Genomic DNA, 19,997 nt, shown 5'->3' on the forward strand with positions numbered 1-19,997 from the left:
AAGTGACTTACAGTTGATTAGACTAAGCAGGGGCCAATCCTCCCTGGAGCAATGTATGGTTAAGGGCCCAAAAGCTGCACTGATCTATTTGTGGCTACACTGGGGCCACCAAACTTCCGGGTCCCAGTAATGAACCGTAGCCACTTGGTTTTTTCATTTTCATTGTCCACCAAGATCATTTTAGTGGTGTTTCATAAGACACTCCATTAATAAACAAAAAATAAGCTTAGTTGTAAATAAAACAAATTATACCATTATACCTGACCTTGTAGTTGAAGCTTTCAGACCATTGGACATGTGCACATGCTTAGTGTCATAGAGTATCGAGGCAGAGCTTTGAGGAGAGAGGGGGTATTCATAATGTTAGAGTTGTTGGAGAGCCTTCAGCCCGAGGTCTGAAAATGTCTGTCGCTTGCCTTCTAACATGTGTTTAAACATATTTCAGCTCGAGGACTCTGGATCATTATTAAACCAGAAAATCACATGTTGTGCAAATAGCAGGCATGGTGCTCTTCTGAGGTTTAATTAGTCTAAGAAATGTGCATTCATTATTGCTTTGGAGTTAGTCAACACCTAAGGGATCTGTCTCACATATTTCAGAATTGCTGCAATTACTCTAAATGCCACAGGACTGTGTGTGTGCATGAGTGGGTGCTTACATACGTGTGTGTGTGTGTGTGACATTCAGCTTAAAGTCATTCCAAAACAAGTAGTAATCAACAAAAAATGTCCTCGTCCACAGAACTCAAACAGCCTGCAGTTTTTTAATAATTCACTCAATAATTCTACAGCTGGTTATTGACTGGAGTAATTTGAGTTATAGTAAGATCCATCAAGCATACAAAAGTGGTTCCCCCTCCCCACCCCCGGGATACTGAGCATGCAGTCTTCAGCTACAAGTGCGGCTTCATAACCACTGAACCACACTGCCGCCTACACTCAGAGAGAGGGAGAGAGAGAGAGAGAGAGAGAGAGACTGAGAGAGACTGAGTGTGAGAGAGTGAGAGAGAGAGAGACTGACTGACTGAGAAAGAGAGGCTGAGAGAGAGCGAGAGAGACAGAGAGCGAGAGAGAGAGAGAGACCGCAACCCCCTGCCCCTTACAACTGGCATCTAGTTCATTCTGCTAGCCGTCTTACAAATGCATGTTTGCATACATCTTAAAAAAGGTTAGCTATATCTATAACACAAGGTAAATAAATGGAAGTTCTGTGGCCGTGAATTGGTGGAGGGGGTAGGGTATTGGTCTATGTTCTCCGTGAGGTGGGCATGTAGGGTCAGGATTATCCCAGAGCTAGCATTCCGTCATAATTTTGCTCATGACAGTTTAATGGCACTAGCTGTCACATGTTGGGAACATGAGGAGGGAAAGTGAGCTCCTGGAGGCTTGTCAGAATGCAGCATCAGTGATAATCGCGGGATTACAATGATCTGCCCGTCAGTGCTGCCGTGAAATACTGTAAAGTCAGGGAATTTCATATGTTGACTACCCAAGTCGTTACAAATGAAAGGCTCTACTTTGCATGAATGATGCTGACATTTAATTAAGGCCATGCCTGAAGGGGTTAATTATTTCAAGATGTGTTTTACAGTCGTAGAGGGCTGTCAATGAAAGGCGCAGAAGGGCTGGGATTAGCCTAACTTGCCCCAGCTGTAATTACATTGACTTATTTGGCAGCCCTGTAGCTTATCTGTAATGCAGGAATGTAAGGTTTGTGCTCTGCTGCGCCCCCCTAGCTGTGCTCCACACAAATAAGACTGCTTGTTTGTGTGTCCGCCATGCCTGCTCGTCTCTGTCACTGAAGGGACTGTTTATTTTCAGCGACCGACTGGGAGTTTGCTTATACCCGCGAGGGCCAGAGGGTCCCCTTCGCCACCGCGGGAGACTGCTACAGCGCCGCCAGGTGTCCGCAGGTAAGAACTGCGAGGCGTTCTCCGAAGCCGCGGCCACGGAATCGCAGCTTGAACTGCCACCTGTCAACCGCGGCGCAAATGAACCAGCTTACATGTGATAGGTCGAGGGTGAAGATCTGAAACTCAACAGATGTTTACCGAGACTCCGCAAGCGTAATATTCTCAAACTGGTGCTTGTTGCTCAAGGCGATAATAAAAAAGGCAGTGAGTTGGGAAGTTTGGGGAACAAACACGCATGGCTGTGCGGCATCTGGCGCGGGTCACCGGATGATGAGGCTCTTCCTGTGCGGAGAGGGTGCTGGGCGGACAGACATCCACAGTGCCGGCGGCTGCGTCTAGGAGCGCGTCGGGGAAGAACCAGCTGCGAACACCCGCCAATCCCGCGCCGCTCCGAACAAGTCAAACAGACGAACACGCGAGCCGGCGCCTCCCCGCCTCCTTGTAACCTGGGAGGAATTTGCGCCGCGGCGCTCGCGCTGCGCTAGCGTCAGCTGATGGCCTCCGGGACCGGCGCGCTCCACAGACACCGGGGGAGGAACGCAGGGGGACGCTGCGCTGCGCTGGCTCACAGGGAGAGAGCGCGGTACACATCCGGCCTCTCCGCGTCCGTCCGCCGGGAGAAGCGTAGCGCGCGGGTCTCTGAAGCGCTCCGGACGGCTGTCGGCAAGGGGAGAGCCAGTTAAAACACGGCTTCACCCACTCAGGTCTTCATTCATCCGAGGCGTGGGGACAGATGTGTCTGAGGGGTCAGAGCCTGGCCTACTTTCTCCGCGCTGACGGCGCGCTCACCTCACACATGCACCGCGTCTGTACAGCCGGGGCCCCGGGCTGGCCCCGGTTTATACTCGCGTTAACCGCGCACTGTCTACGGAAAGTTTTAAATAATTTACTGTTACTGTTACTAAGTGACTGTTGCGTATTATTTGAAGAAATACTGTAGAACTGCAGATTTTTCCTTGAGTAAATTATTTACATGTGGCACTCACCATGCTCGTGTTTATAGAAGGGATTGGCTTCGGCCGGTTTGTATAAATGACACTTCGACATTTAGTGTTTGCAACTGCAGCAGCTTACAAAGCAGCACCACTGCCACCTACTGTAGATCCCTTCCCTACTGTAGACTTCATTTCCCAGGCATCCCCAGGGTATTTTACCTGGAGCCTTGACCTCGGAGATACACGAAAGACATCAGGTCTCCCTGCTGAAAAAAACAGCTCAAGCTAGGTTTTGACTTGTCTTTGACTGGTTGACCTGTTAGACCAGCTTTATACTCAACAAGGTTTGACCAGCTCAAGCTATGTTTTGAAACAGCTGGTAGCTGGAATTTCAAGCTGGTCATAGCTGGATTTTACAGCAGGGCTCTCCAGCTCAATAAGAATTCTGCTGTTCATTTCATCAAGAATCAGCACAAATACGTGCATGCCACTTCCCTCCTGGTCTCCCCTTCAGTGGATAATGGAGGTGGCCCAGATAAAGGTCTCTACTACTCACCGACCGTGTAGCAAGAGCACACAGCACCCTCATACCTGCGGTCTGTTCTCAAGCCTTACACTTCTAAAGATAGAACTTGTCAGAAATCACAGGAACATGTGAGCATACACATTTTAGAGGAGCTTCAAAGATATGACTTAGATATGAGAAGTATTAGTCACTGTGTTCGAAGTAGAATTGCCTGCCAACTATTTTTCTTGTGTGTTTTAGGGTCGTTTCAGTATCAACCTTTCTGGGACGGGTTTCCAGGTTGCTGAAGACACAAAATGGGTTTCCCAAGGAAACTATGCTGTTGCTGATATTCATAAATCAGAGGTAAATCAATTTTCATTGAGAATGTGTGTATAACTAATGTAATTCACATTTCCATGTTAATTAGTTGTGTTTCATTAAAATTCATGATATACATTACTGCAATTATTATACTCATTTGTTTAACACAAGACACTATCAGTGATTGTGTAGCTTAATAGTTTGAATTGTGGTACCATGTCAAAATCTTGGTAAATACAATTATTCCATGAAATTGTGTTCAAATCTCCAGCATGTACCCGCCTTCTGTTCTTTTATTTCTTCACGTCTTTATGGCTGTGCCATTTCTGAAGTATTCTGGGACAGTTTGGGAGAGTGTAGACCAGCATGCATGGTAAATGGACTCATTTATATGCATCATCATCATCCAAGTGCTGTACAATTGATGCCTCTCATTCAGACACACACTCAAACAGCAATGGCGATAGGCTGCCATGCAAGGTATCAATCAACTAGTCAGGAGATATTGGGGGTTAGGCGTCTTGCTCAGGAACACTTTGACACACTCAGGGTGGGGGATCAAACCAACAATCTTTTGACTGCCTTCCTCCTCAGCTCTTTGAGTGTTTTTTCACTCGGTAGGGCAGCAGTTGAGCTGAGTGCTGCAGCACTTATGCACACAGGCTGCAGAGGCCTGACAGACTTGAGTCACTCTTGTGCTCGATAGGTGTCGATATGGACTCTATATGCTCTATAGGACTGCCGGCTACTGTTGCCACTGATATGGCCAGGATATGATTCCAAATCATAGGATGAATCACTAGAGTGAGACCAAATGCTTTATCTGGATGTACTGTGCAACTGCCCCATTATCTAACAATACAAAATAAATATTCATCTTTGTACAATACTTGCGCACTCATATATAACTTTGTGATGGAAAGTTGCACTAAAACCTCAAAACCTTCATAAGGCTGGAGACTTTTGAAGCCGATTGAAATGTAAGAATAGTGCATAGCTATTCAGGACACATATTTCATCACCCTGTTCTGTTTCCTGGTGGCAGACTTTTCCCCCTCTGGCGTCTGTAGTAGCACCTCCGGGCAGATGACCAAGAGCTCGTTCTCTCTGCTCCTTCCCCCAGGCTTTCTGATGCTCTCAATGGCCAGTGTGAGTGCTGCTTTGAGCGGTCTGAGAAAAGAGCTAACCGCCGGCCTTTGTGATGGTAATCACACAGGGGCTGCTTCTGGCTAACACGGGAGGTGCACCTCTAAGCGCCGGGCACTCAGCTGAAAAACCTGTTATTTTACACCAAGTGCTGTGGAGGGCACCTAGGATCTGATCATTCATACTAGAGAGAATGGTTACTACTCATACTGCTTTGAGTATTACGGAGAAAAATGTTTTCCCACCCTGCTGCTACTGACTTTCTCAGAAATGGGTTGTTAGCATTTGCCACTCTTACTGTTGTGTTTCCCCTTGTTCTGGTATTTCAGGTATTTCAGGAGTTTACACAACACGACACAAATGGAACTGCTGGTTTTCCGAATGTCAAACACCTGTTTCATGATAGGAATATCATGATTAATTCAATCTTACCTTATTGTATCTAACTTGCTGTATTGATGAAGCTATCAGTATATACTTAATCTCTGATTCTGGTGTTTTCTGTACTCCTTTGCCTGCAATGGCTGACCCCTGCCATTGTCTTAGATTCTGTGCCAGGCATTGGAATTTATAACTCATCTTTTCAATAACCAAGACTGCCATCTGCTAATAGGATTTTTGACAATTGCCATTGGCCCAACATGTATATAATGCTAATGGGAGGAAAAGTTCATCACTTCATCTAATTCTCTATTTTTAATGGAAATCTAGCATTATATTATGGCCAATAACATACTACACCAATTAGACCATAGAAATGGTCAGGATAAATATGCACGGTTCTTTGCAACTTCTTGTGTGTCCACAGGATGGCAGCAGAGTGACAGGAATGTGTGGAGGCTACTGTGGGAAATGCACTCCATCATCTGGCTCCGGACTTAGAATAAAAGTCAAGTAATTTTACAGACAAATTCAGGTATGGATATTTCATTTTTTCTTTAGATAAACTTCTTTTGGTAAGTTTCTAATAAAGAAATTCAGAATATTGACATCAGATGCCATATCAGATGCCATTGTAAAAAAATAATTTGAAGCTTGTATGTATTTTATGTTTGTATTGCACATCGCTCTGGATAAGAGCGTCTGCTAAATGCCTGTAATGTAATGTAATGTAATGTAATGTAATGTATACATTTGATTTAGTCAAATTACAGTAAATGACACTTTATATTGTGTAACCAAAGTAAAGAAGTACTAACTGCACATAAAGGGTGTTGTAGTATTTCACCACTGGGACTCAGAGGGGGTAAAATGCAGGAGGCACTCACATGGTTAAAAAGCCTTTATTCTCTGGGCAGGAACATTGCTGATGACTAACATGTCTAGGCTGAGCAGCCTCAGACAGGTTGACCCTGATGAAGGCTGTTCAGTTACCACACATCAGGTGTCAGCAAAGTCTTCTGTTCTGCCCAGAGAAAGAAGGCTGGTCAATCCATGTGAGTGCCTTGGAATATTAGTCCAACACTGGAAGAAAAACTTCAAATGGAGAACTAATTCATGGAAAGAATAGTTGGAGCACTCAGAAACGCAAAAAGACAGGCAAAAAGATCTATTGCAGGACTTTCTTTTGTTTGCAGAAGCACAAAGGCACACCTAAACTTTTACTGTTGTTTGTTTTACTGTCGGTTGAGAAATACAGTTCAATTTCAGATTCCACAAATCATTATATTGTTTCTTGTGCCTAAAGATCTGATGGTTACATGTTTTCTGCTTAACAGATATCTTCAGGTGCTCTCCATGTCCTGTGTTGCTTTCACTGGTGCTACGAAATGAAGACTCCATTTTGAAATGGCCTATGTTCCCCACAATATGTAAATATGTAAATTAGCAGGTGTAAGTACTGTATATAACATTTTGTACTGAATAATTTATTATACTCACATTTATTTTTGTATTGTACATTTATTTAAGGGTTGTGCTTTAAACTGAATACTGCAAACAATACCGGTGTGGAACCATTTGGCTTCCAGGGAACACCACGGGCCACACATAGACTTTTTTGAATGCTTAATACTCCAATCGCATAAAACAGTGTTAATGAAGGGAGATATCAGTGCTATATTGCCTGTTGGTTTTGTGTCATATTTTGTCCTGTACTGCGTTCTGTACGGAGGATAGAGAAGCAGCGCTGTGTTCCTCCCATGATGCACTGCGTGGGGACTCTCCGGAGCAGATGGCGTAGCGGGGAGAGCGGTACTGAAGGTGTACTGAACCGCAGCTCGCCCATCAGTCAGGGTCAGCAGGGGCAGGACCGCAGGAGGCCGCAGCTGTTTGTGGGCCGGTTTAACCTGCCGAGGCGGCACCCTGAGGTGTGCCAGGGCCCCTTACCGCACCGCCACTTTCCGGTCACCGGTCACGGCGTCATGAGGGAGAGCGAGGGATGAGGGAAGGGAGGGGCGGAGGGGGAAGCGGAGAGAACAGGAGACGTGCAGCTCACTGTACGAGACGGCAGGCAGCGCACGCTGCCTCTGTAGACCGAGGCTCCTCCCGTGACTCGTCTGTTTGTGAAGAGCGGGAACACTTTGCCTGGCTGATTTTTGAGTGCAGCACTCATGCTTGTCTTGAAGGTTAATGGCACTTCTGTCTGCTTCTTGCTCCTCTCCTTCCATTGTATTGCTAGGATATCTGGAGTGTTCACAACAAGGGTGGAGGGATAGTGGGTGTGGAGGGTGTGCTTATTTTATTTCTGTAGGCCTTTTGTTAGCTGATACTGCAGGCAGGGAGCAGAGCAAGAAATTACCACTGTAGCCATTTTGGACACATTTCAGTGTTACCTGATGTAGGATTTCTTTTTCATAGAATGGTGTATTCACCAAGTGTGCCCCTGAGATGGAGATATGTAATATATCAGAATCACAGTCAGGGCAAAGGAGATGGGCTCTTTCCAATTGCTTTGGTTCACCTCCCTGCATCCTTACCTTGTGTGCAGTCCTAGCTCCTGAGCTCCATCAAATTGAGGACACAGGGACAGGATGACACATGGAAAGGTAAATCGAGGAAACGTGTATTGGGAAAATGGAACTTCCCTGCTTTTTCAAGTGTCAGTTTGAAGCCGTGTCAGTTACTTTGATGGATTTCTGGGTCATTTAAGGAGACAGGGAGGGGTATTATAAGCAATTGAAATGAGCCTGATAAGAGCTCAGTTTTGAGATAAGTTGCTTCAGATAAGACACAGGCCTCTGACCTATGTTTTTACTGATATGGAAATACATAATGCAGACATTGGTATGTGTCTGCATTACGTGTTTGTTATTTAGAGTAGCTTTGCTGAGGCCTGACAATACACCTGAGCTCAAAAGTGAGATAAAGTTTGCACAAACTGAGCGATCAAAATCTACAGGTATTTCACCCTCTCAATCAGTGTGCAGCAGATAGTGAGTTTCAACCTGTGCGTCTTCCTGCAGTCTCTGTCTGTACGCGTGGGTCAGGTGTGAGAATATTTGTGCTCTCAGAAGAACAGGAAGCTTGTCCACCTTTCATTCTGGCCTAGAGTTTGTTGTTAAGGTTGTTTTGTTCAGAAGAAGTCGGTTCAGGTGAAAAGTAAGCCCCTGCATCCTTGGAAATCTTGGAAATACCTGTAAATATAGCAATGTTTGTTCTCAAGTTTGTTCTCAAGTGTCCGGATTGCTGACTGCTGCCTAAAATTGATTGTGTAATAGTTTGACTGAAATTGATTGCCAGTTTTGTTTTAGTTTTTTTTTTATTGCACATGACTGAACAAACATTTCAGTGTGGAGCTGTTTTTCACAACTGAGCTTGATGGATCTCTTGCAATCATTCTGACATAAACTGACCCGGATTCAGTGCACTTTCTCCTTAAATGTAAGTGAGTCAAATCGAAGGAATTTTTTCTCACTATTTTTCATTCATTTCAGTGAACACAAAACTATTGTTCCAGAAACAAATATTATCAAACAGAAGAATTGCTTCAATCCAGTTCCCAAACAAAAAAGTTACATTTGAAATATTGTTACTATCTTTTGTCAATTTTGGATAAGATCTGAGCTTCTGAAGTTTGTTCTCTTGCTATATGTGAAAATATCAGGGTACTTTATGTTTTTTTATAAAATATTTTATTTGTTGATTATGATGTGTCTTATTTTGATAAATTAGGTTATTAGAATAATAAAAGATTATTAGTGGTTCCAATTTAAAATCTTGACATATTTCGTCGTAAATAAAAACAACAAAATGAAGATAATGTTATGCACAACTGTTTCTAATCTGTTTTAAATGCATATTGCATAGTTTGCAAAATAATGAAATACAAAGCACAGTTGGAAATATTGCCCATGTAAAGGTAATGATATTTATCTATTCAATAGCTTATTAATCATCTGAGTAGTTTACCTCAGCTTTGATTTCACTGTATTTTATGAAGTTAGCTGATGGTTCATGGTATGGGAGAGAGTTTATGTGAAGTTAACTCTGGGGAAACATGAGCAAGCAAGAGCCATTGACACATTTGAAGGGATAACATAGCCTCTTTTTATACTGTGCATTGTAAATAGATATAACAGCTGTATATTTTCATTACTGTGTGACATACTGTGTCAGGTTTTTAACTTGAGCATATCCAAATGTCTTGGTTTAAAGGGAATATTATGTCTAACAATGTAACAAGTTATTTGATTGATTTTCTGTATTCATCTAACTGGCTGTTGAGAATTTAATGCCAATGTGAACATGCAATTCAAATCTTGTTTCCTCAGTTTTACCCACACAGCCTTCTTTGGACACTTAAATGTATTCATAATCTTTTGTATCACTTTAAAATAAGATCTCAGGTGCAGTGGAAATGTATTTCTTCATATTTATGTCAATATATTCCTGTCATGTTATATTTTTTATAATTTTCTTTATTGTTTATTCAATATTAGAAATGTAATCGTTTTTTTTCACTATGTATTGTTTACTTTTATTATATTGCTATTTTTAATTTAATTTAATTTTTTATGTATGTGAAATATGTATTGTATTGATTGGTCATCCAAAGATTTTTTTATCTTTTCTAAGATTTTTACTGTCACATTCTTGCATATTTTCAAAACGAAAGCCTCAATAGGCCTACGTATTTTGGTTTTGTGGCTAATTGTATTACTGTAATCAAAAAAATGATCTTGTCAAAAGAAGGGACAGTATCTAGCTATCCATGACCATGGTTGTCTGCCTGTGATGTTCAGTATGTGTTTTTGCCTTTTATTGCTGTTTGTAGGAGCCCTTGTGATTTCCTTGTGATCTACTCACCACTGTGTAAAATATTTATGTGTTTTTCATTGTATTCTTTGTTGATTTTTGCCATTGCATTATAAAGAGGTCTGTGATATTTATGTATCAAATCAAATAAGGGACATAATGCAACCTTTACTAAATAAATTTATCCAATATGCACTTTTAACTTTTCAATATCCTAATGTGCAGTTATTGCCCTTTTTTTTACATACATTCATTTTGTGACTGCTGTAATCAGAATGCATTCATTATTAATCCACCATTATCAGTACGTGAGTCAGATTAATATATAAATACTATATATTAAATATTCCATGGTGTACTAAATAAATAAATAATGTTAAAGGTACAGTAGGTAAGATTTTTGTGTTAAAACATTGTTACAAGACCATTGTAAATCCCTTCCTATTATTGAAAAAGGCTCACTGACATGTTGACTCACCCTCTGGCTGTGTTTATAGTGTACATTTGTTGGGCCGTCACTCTGTATAAAAACATTGTACAGCTGTACAACAATTCAAGCTAATTGGTTGAAAATTGGTTCTAACTGCCACAGCCAATGGGCTTATTTTGATTGTTCGTGTAGCTGCCCAAATTGCACTCCACACAAGCGATCACTGAAACTCTATATTATTGCTTATTATCCAAGTTGAGACTACATATCTAGTTATAAAACAGTACCAGTTTGTTATTGGTAGCAACGAGCAAATTAGCTGTAGTTAGCTTGACCAATTTACAAATACCCACTTACGATAAAACATAGGCAATATAAACATAGTAGCGAATGCACAAGCGTTGTGCTTCAGGTGGATATTTATAAATTCTGGAAGTTGACTAGTAATAGCTCATTTTCTTGATGTTACTGATAGTGAATTGGTATTGTTTTCTAACTAGATATGCAATAGTAGACTATACAGAGATTGTTTCTCTGGAGTGCAATTTGTCTCTTTACATATTCAATCATCCATGTTTAGCTAAACCTTTATTTATCTGTAACTGTAAGTTACAGTTGCATAGTTTGTGGTAGACTATCACATCTTGGTTATATAGCCAGCTAGTTACATAACCAAATAACTTGCTATGTTATTAAAAAGATAGCACTGTTCCCCAAACGCAAATCAGCACATACTGTACTGCTCTGCGTTGTGCACCATTGTTGCTGGGTAGTATTTGAATCCACAATGCAAATTCATTTATCTTGGTTTTCAGATAAATAAAGGTTACTGCCTTACTTTCGGATGCACTACTGCAGCTCGGCCATCAGTTTTGCTGTGAGACAGTGTCTGTCAGTGTTCTGAGCAGGCAGTGTTGTTTTGTGGACTGAGTTTCAGGATTTCAAGGTTCAGATCCCAGGAGGGGCACAGCGTCCTTGAGCAAAAGCAAGTAATCATGTAGGAAAGTTGTGTAAACTTTCTAAAGTTTTTGGGTAAGGCATGTAAGGGTGACAATGGAAATTATCACCTTCCTAAAGCAATGTCTTCTGTGCATTGCTTAGCACCTCTGTCACTTAGCAGCTATGTAATGCTCATTAATGTGTGTGTACAATTTGCACATGCATCTATTCTGTGTTTGGAATCAATGTAATGTATTTTCAGATATATTCACTTTGGTGGCCTTCTAAGTAATTTAAAGCACTGAGGTGTCTTTTCAGCTCTATTTGTGGGTTGTGACTGGATTATGTTTGTGTTTCTTTGGTGTGTTCTGTTGGGTTTCATTACTCTCTCTTTCAGCAGGTTGAATACTGTGTATGTGATTGGGGCTTAAGTCCGACTCTATTCTTACCTGTTCTTGCCCTTGTTTACTGTCTCCATAGTTTCCGGTTGTAAACATGACAAGCATGTACATATTCTCACAAAGGTCTACTGCCTTATACAGGTCCATGGCCCGTCTTGCTATTCAATTATGAAGGGCTGTTGGAAACAGGTTCTTAACAACGAATAGGATTTATCTAAGGTAGGCATTGTGCTTTAAACTAGCTCTGGGTGTTTGTCTTTGTGGAGTATGGCATATAATATGTAGTATTATTTGTATCTACTCAAAGTAATGCTTAGAATGCCATGGGATGTATGATGCACATTCAAGATAATGAAGACATGGTAATATGATTGTAAAATCATAGTACTGCGTGATATCACATTCGTAATGCTCTGTTCACTCACATCATCATCAACATTTTAATGTCATAAATGTGGCTCCACAACACAGTCCAGCACAAATTGTGTGCATGCGTGTCCGTGTTTGTGTGTGTATCTGTTTTTATTGCAGTAACACAGCAAATGCATCTTTGACTCTTGCCTATAGGTGCAGGCATCCACCCATTACTTCAAAAGGTAGGATACACATATTCAAAACACTGTAATTGTGGTAATGTTTAAACGCCCTCTTTCTCTGAAAGGGTAGCATGAGGTGGCAAAGCACACAAATGTATTTTAAATATATGTCTACTGTTTGCAAGCCAATTAATGGAACATTTTGTAATATTTTGCAATATTATTAATGTAAAGGGACAGAGGACATTGAACAGGATCTAGTGATTTGAATGAGTATTTGTTTACTTGGAGGGGATATATCATTAACCTGGTCAGGATGACACTAAAAATGTTTACACATACAATGCACTGTTATGTTTATTGTAGTAAACATACTGAGATCGGACAGAAGCGAGTGAAAGACAAACTCACACAGGTGTGTGAGACTCGGGTAAGTCTGAGGTGTAAAAATATTGTAGAGAATGATATCTTAAAGAAGCAGCAACTTTCACCATTTGTTTTCAAATGAGCCAAACGTGTCCCTCATTAACCATTCCCCAGAAATTCCCATTCCCTTTAACATGACATTAGGACTATCTTTAAAACCACAAAGACCAAAGATCCACTGTTGGCATTTATCCCTCTTTTTTTCTTTTCTTTTTTTTTATTCCACTGGGTAATTAAGAAAGCTTTGAACTCAGTGTGATCACCTCCAGCTTTCTGTACACTTACAAACAGGGAAGGCCTGTGTTTTGGGGGGAGACTTTAGAGCCCTCCGTGGGGGCCTGTTTACGGCAAGCCTTGTATAGGAGAGATCACAGCTGGACTGTCTGGAACGGTTTTGGAGTTTTGCCACAGGTGTCAGGAACAGTCCGAAGGCCACGGCTTTGTTCAGACAAAGCATGGGGGTTACGCAGACGTACACGGTTCTTTTCCCTTTTTGTAAGTCTAAATGTCCCTGGGTGTCTATGTGTTTCAGCTTCTTAAATAATTTCCGTCCTCCAGGACCTTGCTCGTGCCGTAGCCTATGTTAGGCTGCAGTCATACAAAATAATTTCACACACAAAAAAAGGTTTCAGTCCGCAGTGCGATTCTTTAAACATTTTCTGAATGGTTAAAATGTATAAAGAGACGTTGGCAAAGTAAAATAACAGACGTGGTATGAAATATAACACATCGTATAAACTGGCACCTACGATCATCATGCCATGTTGATATAACCGAGACCCCAGGCATATTCAGGAGACTCAAAGCCTCCTTGTGCCAAATCGTTAAAAATAGGCTAGTGTGCATTGAGTCTCTTTGTCAGTGGTGCTTCAAGCCCTTTCCTTCCATGAATGGCAAGCACTTGTCGGAGAACCAATTTTGCCTTGCTTCACAGAGAATTGGCATGAGAAACCCCTCTCTGGAAGACAGAAGTCAGCGCATTGTAAATTAGATGCAGAGTGAAATGAATCATTCCTGACCAAATGTGCTTCTGCAAACAGAACATAGCGCTTGACCCTGACAAAACGAATTTACATTGACAAAAATTGAATTAAATGGTATGTTAATATGTTGAGCAAGCAGAGAGGAAGACCTACATAAATTAATTGAAACAAATCGGTTCGACGAGCTGTAGACGTGTTTTTAAATCGTGTCGAGAACGGTTATTGCACATAATACTGACAAAAACGCGACGTAGCCTAAAACATACATTAACAGCATACAAAGTTTGAAATGCTTTCCAGTTACGGGTATGGATTTTGATATCAAAACATCACGTTTCTCAGCTATTAACGTTCAATTCAGTCAGCACCCGGCAGGGTGGAGCACGACTCTTCCTTCATTCATTAATGAAACTGGGTAATGGGACAGTGTGTGGGGGTGTGCGTATCTGTTTGTTTGGGGGAACTCGAGAGCCGAGGTGAGGGTTTGATAGTGAATGTGCTAGGATACTCCAAGTGTCTCTTTGCAATTGTGGTATCGTTTCGCGTTTCTGAAATTAGCCTGACATGTTTACTCGCGGATCTAAGAAGAGACATTCCAACAGATCGGTAAGTAGCAGCTACGAGGTGCGATTAATTTGGTTCTATTTCAGCGCTTCGCCAGCTACGGCAGTCAGAAAGGCATTGTTAATATGACTGAATGAGTTCTTCCACTCAGGCACCGGGGCTCCAGGTTGTGTTGCTATAAGCTTACAATACTTATATCTGTAACATTTTTAAACATATGCGGCTGTATCATAGCCTTACATTCAGTCACTCGCTATGTCGGTGCTAATCTGTCGGACATTTAGCCAACATTTTTGCCTGAGATAGCAAGTTTAGGCTATGCCACATAAAAACGTGTTTGTGACCGGGAGAATTAAGGCAGACTTTACAATTGCTCGCGGTGTATTTTTGCAACCTCAGTTTTTACACATTTCTTGTGCATACACATGTTTAAAAGCTTCAAGTTTGCCCTTATGAAATGCCCACCTGACCGACCCATTCCGTATAGCCCAATTATTTACAACTTGAAGTCTGTTATAAAAAACATAGATAGACTTTATGTTGCTTACTCGTTACAGTTTGCAGCAATTAATGAATACAAGAATGGACATAAACAGCAATTTTTCTATTTTGCATGTTTTTCTGTTTCTATTATAATGGCCTAGACTAGTATACTAATAACCGTCCAAAACACTGCTTTTGGCCAACTTGCACATTAATTAGTTACCCAGCATCTAATCGAGCATCTAACTGATCACACAGTGCATAGAGCTGTGCTCTACACCTATTAAAAAAAGGTTTGATATTAATATTTAGCTCATGTCCTGAGTGCTTTCTGCCCTTCTGAAAAATGTGACAGGCTTCTTTGACTGACTACTGTAAATGTCAATTCATTGTCCAGCCTCTTGTTGTGAAAAATAAACATGCCATTTGCTTTTAATACCTGCTGAAACAGATGCGCACATCAGACGCGCACTCTGCTTATTTGGAGTTATGGGTGGTGGGTGGGGTTGGGTGTTAGATCTTGCAGGACGATTAATATTAAATATACCATTGCTTTACTCGTGTCTGATGGTCTTGTGGATGTTTCTGCCCCTGTCCTCCAGCTCAATGCACTGGATGACCCTGAGAGAGGGCAGCCTTGTACTGTGTGTGGTGACCAGTGCCCTGGCTTCGTTCTGCACAAATGGAGGTAGGGTGTAGACTCTCTCATAACAGTCTGTTTGCATGTATGTACCATTACTACTGGTGAAAGATTGAGATCTTTTTGAGGTATCAAGTTAAACCCTTTCAGTAGCCCGGTGAGGTTGTACGTGGGATGGGGAAGGCACTGTAGCCTAGCCATCAGGTCATGTTTAAGATTGTTGTCCTTAATGAATGGCATTTATGGTGAATGCGCATGATTTCATGTATGTTGCATGAAGGATTTAATCAGAATTTTAGTCCAATGAGTTTATGAGAAGCATTCTGAAGAGTTTCACTTCTGAAATATGGCTGGTATCAGAATGCTAAAGTTTACCGTGCTGTTTTGTTTGACAATTGGAGCAATTGTCACAAATAAATGAGCTGTTAAATAAATTTTACCTGTTCAGTTACTTTCACGATATAATATTATTTACTGTTTATTTTAAAGTGCACCACTTGTTTATGTGCAGTTTGAAGCTGCAGTGCCCATACTGAAGTGTTTTAAACCTGCTTCCATGCTTGCTTCAACCTCACACATTTAACCGTTTGCACATGCTGAATTGGAACTGACCTGAGTTGCAAATATCTTGCCTTTTTTGTTACTGATAACAATAAGCCAAAAACCCCCCTCATATTATTTTACTTACCCAACACCTATGGATGTGTTTTTCAAACGGATGTGTAATTTGTACAGCTGGGTATGTAATGGAGCAATTCACATTAAACAGTTTGCTCGGGGCTATAATAGCAGTGTTTCTCCAGTAAGTCAAAGTCGAGACCTTTTGGCTATACAGCCATTAAGTCCTGCCACAGTGAACCTCTGTAGGCACACTGCATGTTTGTCTTTTAGTACTCTCTGCTACCCGACCTGTGCATATTTGTTTGTGAAGACAGAAACTCCTTCTTGGGCTACGGAATCTACTGGGATCTCAAAGGGCAGAAATCCAGGGGATTGTATGCTTTCGTTTATTGCAGACTGTTACCGGGCAATGGCTGCCCCAGGAATGTCCTTAATTGCATGTCTTTGTAGTGCAACTTTAAATGTGAACCTTTTGCCAACAATTGCCGGCAGATGTTTCTTGCTTTGTCTAAGCAACTTGGTGCTTTGTTTTCATGTGACGCGAATGACGCACGTATGCAGATTTTAACACCAGCACACGCTTTGAATTCTGCTGCAGTCTTCCTCCCTTCGAAAATGACAAATCGCTTATTGTGTCCGAAGAAACGAATGTTCTGCTTAGACATTGATATCGTGTCTGACTGATTTAATCTTGTACATGATTTAAATATAAATAATTGGGTAACCAAAAACCACAGATGCGTATAATTAAAAGAAAATGAAAAAAGTAATAATTGAAATGGTCACAGCAGCATTAATTTGTGTATGTGTATACACAAAGATAAAATCTTTTAAGTACTGTCTTTGTGATGGCGATAGTTTTGCTGGTCTACCAGTTTGTGTGCAGTCCAATGTTCTCTATCTTGTGATAATTCTTTTTGAAACTTATTTTCTTTTGTATTTCACTTTCCTATTGCACCCATCTTCAGTCTAATCTCAACATAAATATCTCCCTTTTAGCCATTTTCGTTGTGCACGAAGAGACAATGTTCAAGGCAGATAAGGTGTGTTTGGGTACTTGTTTTTTTTTTTAGTCACTTTTGAAAGCAACTGGGTCAAAGACACTTTTGGTAACAACTTATGTCGGGGAATACAGCTGTAGCCTGTTGATTGGAAGGACGGAAGACATGAAGAGGTAGTTGGGCACACAACAGAAGAAAGTAATTGATTTGATATTATATGTTTTTCTGTAATTGTCTGTTATATATTTGTGTCTTGCATTATTGTTTGACACTGGAAAAAAATGCAGTGAATGGCTGATTTGACTGGATATTGAATAAAATAAATTCTGCTCTCTCTTTTGCACAGTACTGTATATATACCACTTTATCGTGTGTGTCAGTTGCAGCTTCCGTTTGATTTCTGGATGTAATTGGACACTTGTTCATTTTCACAACAGATTTATTTCTTATGGTGAGTTCAAACATCGTCTTCTACCCCCTAGTGTTTGCATGCCGTACTTGTCAGTAGAGTTTGAACAGAAGATCTGAGGAAACGTGCAGCCTTTCTGTCGAGGTGAACTCAGAGTAAATAAATTACTGTAAAAGGCTCTGGGCAAGCACTGGGACCTCCATTCCCTACACTTTTAACATTTTGTGGAACTCAGAAATTCTCTGAAATATTCATGATTTTTCTAAATATTCAGCAACTGCTGGGGATGTCAGGCAGAGTAGGATTCTAGATGCTTCCGGCTTCCGTGGCCTTTAAAGAGATGGCTTTTGCGATTCTGTTCTGGGGCAGTGGGCTTTGCTCACTCATTGGCTTTGATATTTAGTTCTCCTGTCAGCACAGTTAGAAAAGAATACCCCTGATACCTGTAGATGCATAACCTTCATCTGTTGACCTTTAAACATCACTCATAGATTTGTATGCTGCTCAAAATGAAGGTATTGCACATGTGAAATATAAATATACAGTAAATATGTTTAACCATTTTTGATACTACATTCAGGCTGTGGTTGTGGTTATAAATTTTATACATTTGAATTTGCAGTCCACGCTATTGAATCACATGTCATAATCATTAAAATATAAATAAAGGTTGGAAATATATGCATGTATATGTATAGGGATGTAATTTGTCGACTAATGTGACCAGAATATGTGACAAGAACCATAAGTTGGACAGGCAGGACTGGAGACTGTAGAAAAACACTTGAGTAGAGTTAGCGAACTGAACCCGATCTGAATTATTTATGGTTGCCGTTAGCTTGATTGATTTTCATTGTGCTAATGAGTCTCATTACAGAGCCTATTAACATCAGTGGTGTAAGAGTTTGCTATCTGATCCTGGAGATCGTATGACCCACTTATACTCAGCAGCTCCTTGGATTGCTTGTTCAATATTGTGCTGTGTTGCTGATGATGCGCTCAAGTGGTGATGATGCCAGAATCCTGAAGTATTTCTGCATTAACTATCACGGGCTGAAATGTATATGGCACATTTTAAATGTCTTTTAACATGCTCACACTTTCATTTAGACTGCTGCTCTCTCTAGCTTTATGACTTGAGTGATGTTATTCTCAGTGTGGGTCCACACAAAGCTCTCTGTGTGTATATCCCTATTGAAACCCTAGCAGGATTAAAAAGTTTGGAGGAGGGAGGGGAGGCTGGGTTGGTGAGTTCAGTCAGAATTTGGCCAAAGAAGGGGAAAGGAGAATCGCTGTCTGTCCTCGCAGTAACCCGATTGGATCTGCATGACACTGGTTGGGCTGCTATTCAGCTTGTTAACAAGCCACGGCATTAAATAAAACTGTCAGGATGATTTGGCATATCAATGGACTTTTAAAAGTGCTTCTTTACCCTGAAAGGAGAAGAACCAGGGGAGAAAGGGGGTGAAACATGGTGGCTATTGTCACACAAAGGGTATAGGGGAATTTACTGCTGGGCCTTACACTATTAGCATAGAGATGCAAGCCCAAAGACTGTAAAAGGATGGGTCATAGCCAGTGTATCTGTATCTTTCATATGTAAAGCCATTAGCTTCCACTCAAAATGTTAGAAATCTATTAGTTAAAAAAAAAAGTTTCATGCAAAAAAAGAGGAACCTGATACTTTTTGTGCAGAATGATTCCATTTTCACACTGTTTGTCCTGACTCTGGGCTTGAGAAAAAAAGAAAGTAGGTTGGTTGAATTGGGTGTTAACCCATATGACTGCACAGGGCGCAAAGTGTGAAGTGCCTGAGTTCTCTGACAGAGCGATAATTCATTCTTTGATTCCCAGACTTTGCTAACCCCTGCTGTGGCCAGTTCTCGGAGGGTAGGAGGGAGAGCTGGATTTTGGGGGGGAGCGAGGGGGCTTCAGATGAAGGTCATGGAGACAGAAGGTGACCTGCGGGTTTGCGTTCAGCTTGCTGTGGCGAACGGGGTGCCGGGACAGGGGGGGTGTTGTGTGATGGACGACTTGTTCAAAAGCAAGAGGGGAACGGTCAGCCTGCCTGTGGACTCTATTAACGACAGACTCTACCAGAGGAGCTCTGTTCTTCCCAAAATCCTGTCTACTGCTCCCACTGACGTTCACTCAGAATAGAACTCACTTTACTTACTCAACGATTGTGTTTTGTGTACTTAACTTTGGTGTGTTTGGGCACTTATATACATGCTTATATCATCCAAGACAATTAATAGATATCATCCAATAAATGTAGTAAAATAATACATATACTGTTATACTTTTGTAGCTCAGCAGTTTGAACGTTTCAATGCTCGAGGAAAAACGTAAACGTACATGTATTACTGTTCGGAGGCTGTTTCACTAATGATAATGGGAATAGTTAATGTGAATATGTGGGAAGGAGAGTCGTGTGGTTGGGTTGGCGAACACTGATGCAATAGCGTGTGCCTTTAAGGGGATTGTAATGAGCTGGCTCTCACCCGGAGAGTGTGCCTGCTCATTAGTCTCTTTGTTTGGGTCT

The 19,997-nt window shown here is 41.2% G+C and overlaps 2 protein-coding genes across 3 annotated transcripts in view; both read left to right on the forward strand.

Annotated features, from left to right (window-relative positions):
- Positions 1–8,390, forward strand: part of adamts9 (ADAM metallopeptidase with thrombospondin type 1 motif, 9) — a 53,980-nt gene extending 45,590 nt beyond the window's left edge. Inside the window, exons 38-41 of the mRNA XM_061219441.1 lie at positions 1,822–1,913; positions 3,615–3,719; positions 5,632–5,739; positions 6,542–8,390. Coding sequence (XP_061075425.1) covers positions 1,822–1,913; positions 3,615–3,719; positions 5,632–5,721 — 287 coding nt within the window. The 3' untranslated portion in view covers positions 5,722–5,739; positions 6,542–8,390. The remainder of the gene's footprint in view (positions 1–1,821; positions 1,914–3,614; positions 3,720–5,631; positions 5,740–6,541) is intronic.
- Positions 8,391–13,118: 4,728 nt separating this feature from the next.
- prickle2b (prickle homolog 2b) overlaps positions 13,119–19,997 on the forward strand; it is a 73,187-nt gene continuing 66,308 nt past the window's right edge. The window contains exons 1-2 of one of the 2 annotated variants that reach the window (XM_061219716.1): positions 13,119–13,246; positions 15,384–15,469. Coding sequence is in view for 1 of the 2 variants with exons in the window: in XM_061219713.1 (XP_061075697.1) it covers positions 14,299–14,340; positions 15,384–15,469 (128 nt within the window). In the remaining variant the exon portion in view is untranslated. Of the gene's footprint in view, positions 13,247–14,005; positions 14,341–15,383; positions 15,470–19,997 lie in introns of those variants that run through there. The other variant, XM_061219713.1, reaches the window with a different exon arrangement.

This window comes from Conger conger, chromosome 14, assembly GCF_963514075.1.
Source record: "Conger conger chromosome 14, fConCon1.1, whole genome shotgun sequence".
Taxonomy (NCBI): Eukaryota; Metazoa; Chordata; class Actinopteri; order Anguilliformes; family Congridae; genus Conger; species Conger conger.